General features: G+C 49.5%; 1 protein-coding gene across 1 annotated transcript; it reads left to right on the top strand.

The window, feature by feature from the left end:
• The first annotated feature begins 352 nt into the window (after window positions 1-352).
• LOC123179722 (casein kinase 1-like protein 5) lies at window positions 353-2,692 on the top strand. The gene is made up of 8 exons (XM_044591596.1): window positions 353-707; window positions 860-929; window positions 1,035-1,183; window positions 1,302-1,397; window positions 1,555-1,631; window positions 1,761-1,825; window positions 2,001-2,064; window positions 2,176-2,692. The coding sequence occupies exons 1-8, from the start codon at window positions 489-491 to the stop codon at window positions 2,456-2,458; spliced, it is 1,023 nt and encodes a 340-aa protein (XP_044447531.1). The 5' UTR covers window positions 353-488; the 3' UTR covers window positions 2,459-2,692.
• The last annotated feature ends 596 nt before the right edge of the window (window positions 2,693-3,288 follow it).

Here is a 3,288-nt window from a genome sequence, read left to right as displayed (position 1 = left end):
ATATGTGGGATCAAGATGGGCCAACATGGCTCCCGGCCCTCTGCATATCTGCCCCCTATTTGAGCTAAATATGAAAGGCGCCGATCAGTCCGGACATTTAAGGCCGGTGTGAGGTGTTCGGGTGGGTCTTTTTTTTTACCCGCCAATGACGAGCCGTCCACTTAAGCGTATAGGGGGTTTGGGGCGCTCGGCTATAAATCCTTTAGTAGCTAAAGTAGTACTCCCTTCGTAAACTAATATAAGAATGTTTAGATAATTATCTTAGTTATCTAAACACTTTTATTTTAATTTACAGAGGGAGTACTAGAAAAGATGCTTGGCTATAGCAATTGGGGTCCGACCCGGACCGCCCTTGTCTTGTGCTAACCACTACTACTTGTACGTAGTCCCCAAAACCCTCGTTGCACGTAGCACCTGTCCTACGCGGTTCAGGAGAGTTGTGTAGAGTAGACCCGAACGCACGGATCGATCGCTCTGCCGCCGCCGCCATGATAGGACGCGGGAACGCAGCAACGCCGCCGGGATCGCACCACGGCCGCAGCAGGCCGCCGCCCCGCAAGTTCAAGTCGGTCCCGGAGGCCATCTCCACCGGGGACGGTGACGGCGGCACCGTCTTCCGCGTCGGCCCCATCATCGGCACCGGCTCCTTCGGGGAGATCTACCACGGCACGGACGCCGAGACCAAGGAGGAGGTCGCCATCAAGCTCGTGAGCCAGCCCCCTCCCTTCATCCTCTTCCTTGTGTTGTTCATTAATTTGCCACGCCTCCCTCGATGCACTCGTTGTTCAATTTTCTTGATTACAACTGCTCGCTTAATTTGCCACACTGCTGCTTGCATGCATCGATCTGTACGTCCCAGGAGTCTCTCAGGGCGAGGTTCCCCCAGCTGATCTACGAGGCCAAGGTCTACAGGAAACTCCAAGGACAAGGTAATTCTTCACCCATGATGCAATTGTGTTTGCTTAATTTTGTGTGCAATTGCATACATATAGAGAACATTAGTATAATTTCTTTTTGTGCTTGTGCATACGCAGCCAGGATTCCAAATGTGAGGTGGTTCGGCGTCGAGGGGGACTACAGCGCCCTGGTGATGGACCTGTTAGGGGCCAACCTCCAGGAGCTCTTCGAGTCCTGCGACGCCAAGTTCTCCCTCAAGACCGTCCTCATGCTCGCTGACCAAATGGTACATACATACATTTGCTCTGCCATGCAATTAAGCTTTCAAATTTCATTGTTCATGTCTCTGAATCATGTGGCGATTTACTTTAGTTAACGCGCATCTTCTGTTTTTGTTTTGGTAGATTGACCGGGTCGAGTGCCTCCACGCCAACTCTTTCGTGCACAAGGACATCAAGCCGCAGAACTTCCTCATGGGCCGTGGCAAGAACGCCAATCTGGTACTATCATAGATCAATTACCAACTTGTCCTTCATAGACCATTGCATATTATTCCATTCTTCTCTTTGTATTTTCATGCATTGATCATTGCAAGCATGTATATATGTATGTTTACTTGTTTTCTACTAAGTTTTTCCGACATCTCTCTGCACGCAGGTTCATCTTATAGATTTCGGAATAGCGAGGAAGTACATGGAGACATCCAAACACGGCAGGCAGCACATCCCATACAGGTAAACATGTCATTTTTTTAACATTGATAATAATGAACAATAATGTGTTCTTAATTACCCATAAGACAACAGTTTGGAGCAAAACATATATATTAATTTCATGTTTTGTCTATATTTAACCAAATGCAGGGATAACATGATGGGCCTGCAAGGAACGCCGAGATACGCAAGCATAAACAACCATCTCGGAATCGGTAAGGGTTTATCTCATTCGATCTACACATGAATATGAACTCCTATATATTCTGCAAGAGCTCCTGGCCAAATTAAAGTCATCCAAAGTTGTTTCCCCTTGAAACTTCTCACACCTTTCGATCTGCCTTTCGGTTACGTACCAAAATCTGACACCCACCTTACAATTCCCCGCAGAGCAAAGCCGGAGGGATGACCTAGAATCCATCGGCTACATGCTGCTCTACTTCCTCCGAGGAAGGTCAGTCATCTCCAACTTAACCTCCTGCACTTAATCTCTACCATTCCCTCTCCCTGTAGTTAATCCACACTGCTAACTAACACATGGTGTTGTTGCTATATCTGTCCTCAGCCTCCCGTGGCAGGACGCGGACGCCGGGAACCACAGGGAGACACATGACATGATCAAGGACATGAAGATGGCCACATCGCCCGAGGAGCTCTGCCGCGGGCATCCCGCCGAGTTCGCATCCTACCTCATCTACTGCCGCTCGCTGGGGTTCGAGGACGAGCCCAACTATGCGCATCTCAGGAAGCTGTTCAAAGACCTCTTTGTTCAACAGGGCTTCGAGTATGACTACGTTTATGACTGGATGGTTCCCCGGCATTATTACAAAGATGACTACCGGTACTGAGTTTTCTCTCTGGAGAGAGGAGGATGCGATGCCAAATTGAAAATTTGTACTAGTTGTGATTTTGTGGAGGAGCAATGTTCATTCCGCTAGCTGTTGCTAGCTAGGGAACTGAATTCTTTGTGGTTATTCATCTTGTCGAGTTTGTTTTATGATTTGGCTAGGCAGGGAAGATTTTGTTTATTTGAAGGGCCAGCTACCTGTAGAAACGTTAATTTCCGTAAATATATTCAATCACTACCAGAATACGATCTATGCCGACTGCCCCCATCGGCATAGATGGATGTATCCCAACGGCCCAGGTCAAGCCGTCAGCGTAGATAAGCCGGCGGCATATATCCATCTATGCCAATGGCCGCCGTCGGCATAGGTCAGCCGCCGGCATCGAATACTATATGCCTACGGTGGCCGTCGGCGAATATGTGGGCCCGGCTACCCGTGCGGAGCAGGTCGTTTGACGGCGTGAGGCTTACGCCGACGGGGCCTAACGGGGGCCGTCGGCATAGCCATGCCGACGTCATCGATCCGCGAGACCTCCACGTCATTGATCCGAGCCCCCCGCCGGTCCGTGGGGTGGCATAGATATGCCGACGGCCTTGCCGTCGGCATAGGCCTGGCCCATGGCCTTTGCCACGTCAATGATCCGCGAGATATGCCACATCATCGATCCAGGGCACTGGCGGTCCGTGGCCGCAGCTATGTCGGCATAGATTTCTATTAATTTTTTCTTCCATTTTTTTAACTAATTTGATTAACTTAAATGTGCGTTATTTAAAAAAACATACCTCGATTTTATATCGATTGCTGCCCCCCTCACGGGCGTCGCTCGCTGT

The sequence above is a fragment of the Triticum aestivum genome, chromosome 1D (genome assembly GCF_018294505.1).
Source record: "Triticum aestivum cultivar Chinese Spring chromosome 1D, IWGSC CS RefSeq v2.1, whole genome shotgun sequence".
NCBI lineage: Eukaryota > Viridiplantae > Streptophyta > Magnoliopsida > Poales > Poaceae > Triticum > Triticum aestivum.
The sequence above is the reverse complement of the archived record's forward strand: the minus strand, read 5'-3'. Positions and strand labels throughout refer to the sequence as shown.